Here is a 2,385-nt window from a genome sequence, read left to right on the forward strand (position 1 = left end):
ACTACTACTACTACTACTACTACTACTACTACTACTACTACTACTACTACTACCATTACCTGTTACTATTACTACGACATCCCGAACCGGGGCAGTTTTTGCGCAATTAAAAATAATCAATTATTCAACGTTCACGCTTGTTTTCCACGCGGTATTTAAATCTTAATGTGCCTATATTTTCTGTGCCAAATAATCAAAAGCTTTGTGTTCTCGACAGGCGATGCTGCATAATATTATGCGCGCTCCAATGGCATTCTTCGACACGACTCCTATCGGACGGATTATGAACCGATTTTCTCGAGACTCCGAAACGGTCGACTTTTTGTTACCTAACACGATACAGAATGTAAGTCACTTCAAGAATCTGCCTTCGTCTTCGCTTTAGATGCCATCTTACACTTGTTCGTAATTTCTGTTTTTCAGCTAGCCATCCTTACATTTTATCCAGCTTATGATTTTTTTTAAACATCAATCAACGAACAATCAAAAGAAAAAAAAATACAAACAAATGAATTGGTAAAGAAAACAACAGTAACAGAAAAAAAAACACACATAGACAAAGACTGTCTTTATTTTCTCTCCTCCCATCTATTGTTTCGTTCGTAACTCTATTACCGTCGAAACATTGTGAATGAATTGTTTATTGAGGTTGCTCAATTGAATTTTTATATGCAGACAGGATTGGAAACATAACACTGAACGTATTGTAAAAGGAAATAGGTGTCACTATTTATAAGTGCATAATATATATCATTGATAAATATACATGTTTTATAAATATATGTATCTATCTATCTATCTATCTATCTATCTATCTATCTATCTATCTATCTATCTATCTATCTATCTATCTATCTATATATATTGAGCGTGTGTGCGCGCGTGTGTGTGTGTGTGTGTGTGTGTGTGTGTGTGTGTGTGTGTGTGTGTGTGTGTGTGTGTGTGTGTGAGTGTGGTGTGTGTATTATGTCTTCCCCATTACTGCACCATCGCCAAGTATTTATATAACACCCCCCTCCACATTTTTTTCCTCCCTTTCTGCCCCACAACACCCCCACCCCCCTTTTCCATTTTTCCCTTGTACTCCATATCGCGCACCGGGCCTTGCCCTTCCCCCCCCCCCCCCCTCCTCCTCCCTTTTCCCACCCTTTCCCACGTACCACCCACCGGTGCTACCAACAGACGATGGAGGGCATCAGTCAGGTCATCGTTACTATCGTCATCATCAGCTACAGCACGCCCATCTTCCTGTCGGTTCTGGGACCTTTGGCGATAATCTACATTCTTGTGCTGGTTGGTGGACTGGGGAAAGAGGGAGAGGAGAGAGAGAGAGAGAGAGAGAGAGAGAGAGAGAGAGAGAGAGAGAGATGGAGAGAGAAAGAGAGAGAGAGAGAGTGAAAGAGAGAGTGAGAAAGAGAAAAAGAGAGAGATAACCTATGGTAGAAGACCCATCACTGTCGCACATTGTGAAGACAAATTAAATTTCTTCCAATCAGTTGAATCAATAAAGGTTTCTCATGGTCATTTTTATTGTCACCTAAATAGTACTTTTGTTTGACTCTACATTAGATGAAACTGGCGATCTGTCTGAAAAAAATGCATTTTGAGAAACAAAATACCACTCCGTGTACACCCTATCTCCTATCCCCCCCCTCCCCCCACACACCTCATACCTCTATGTGTAAGTGGTTTGGCTGGCGCTCTGACGTGGCTTGCTCCCTTCCTTCTTATCACACAAACATCGTCATTCTCTACACGCCTTCTCTTTTTTTCATATAACTATCAAATTATAACTCTAATCTCCAACATTTATTTAACCTAATTTTGTAGCAATTGCCGTAAAATGAATTGTAACTGAACCTTTTAAAACTCGTGTCTGTGTAGATCACGTACATCCCCACATCCCGTCAGTTACGACGCATCGACTCCGTCACTCGCTCTCCCGTCTATGTGCACTTCTCCGAGACTCAAAATGGTGCCTCCTCCATCCGGGCGTACGGAGCCCAGGAGAGATTTATACGTCAGTCCAAAGCCAGAGTGGACCACAACTTCAAGTTCTACTTCGCCGGAGTAGGACTTAATACGTGAGATATAATAATATTGTAACTATTGAATTAATCATTGGCAGTGGAAGGACAATGGATTTGGTTATATCCATTACTCTTACTTTGTTTGAACCCTCTCTCTCTCTCTCTCTCTCTCTCTCTCTCTATACATACATACATACATACATACATACATACATACATACATACATATATACATATATATGGATATGTAGATATATATATATATAAGGATATATCGGATCTGTATTTCTCTGTTGTATCTGCCCCTCTCTAGTTGGGGATTGGAGCGTCTCGGGGTTGGTCTGGGGATGTGTAT

General features: G+C 40.7%; 1 protein-coding gene across 1 annotated transcript in view; it reads left to right on the top strand.

Moving 5' to 3' along the window:
• Positions 1 to 2,385, top strand: part of LOC101857136 (multidrug resistance-associated protein 1) — a gene marked incomplete in the record, with an annotated part of 46,366 nt that overhangs the window by 32,301 nt on the left and 11,680 nt on the right. The window contains 3 exon segments of the mRNA XM_013087043.1: positions 218 to 346; positions 1,183 to 1,293; positions 1,885 to 2,084. Of these exon segments, the coding sequence (XP_012942497.1) occupies positions 218 to 346; positions 1,183 to 1,293; positions 1,885 to 2,084 (440 nt within the window).

This window comes from Aplysia californica, unplaced genomic scaffold (assembly GCF_000002075.1).
Source record: "Aplysia californica isolate F4 #8 unplaced genomic scaffold, AplCal3.0 scaffold00536, whole genome shotgun sequence".
Classification (NCBI taxonomy): Eukaryota; Metazoa; Mollusca; class Gastropoda; order Aplysiida; family Aplysiidae; genus Aplysia; species Aplysia californica.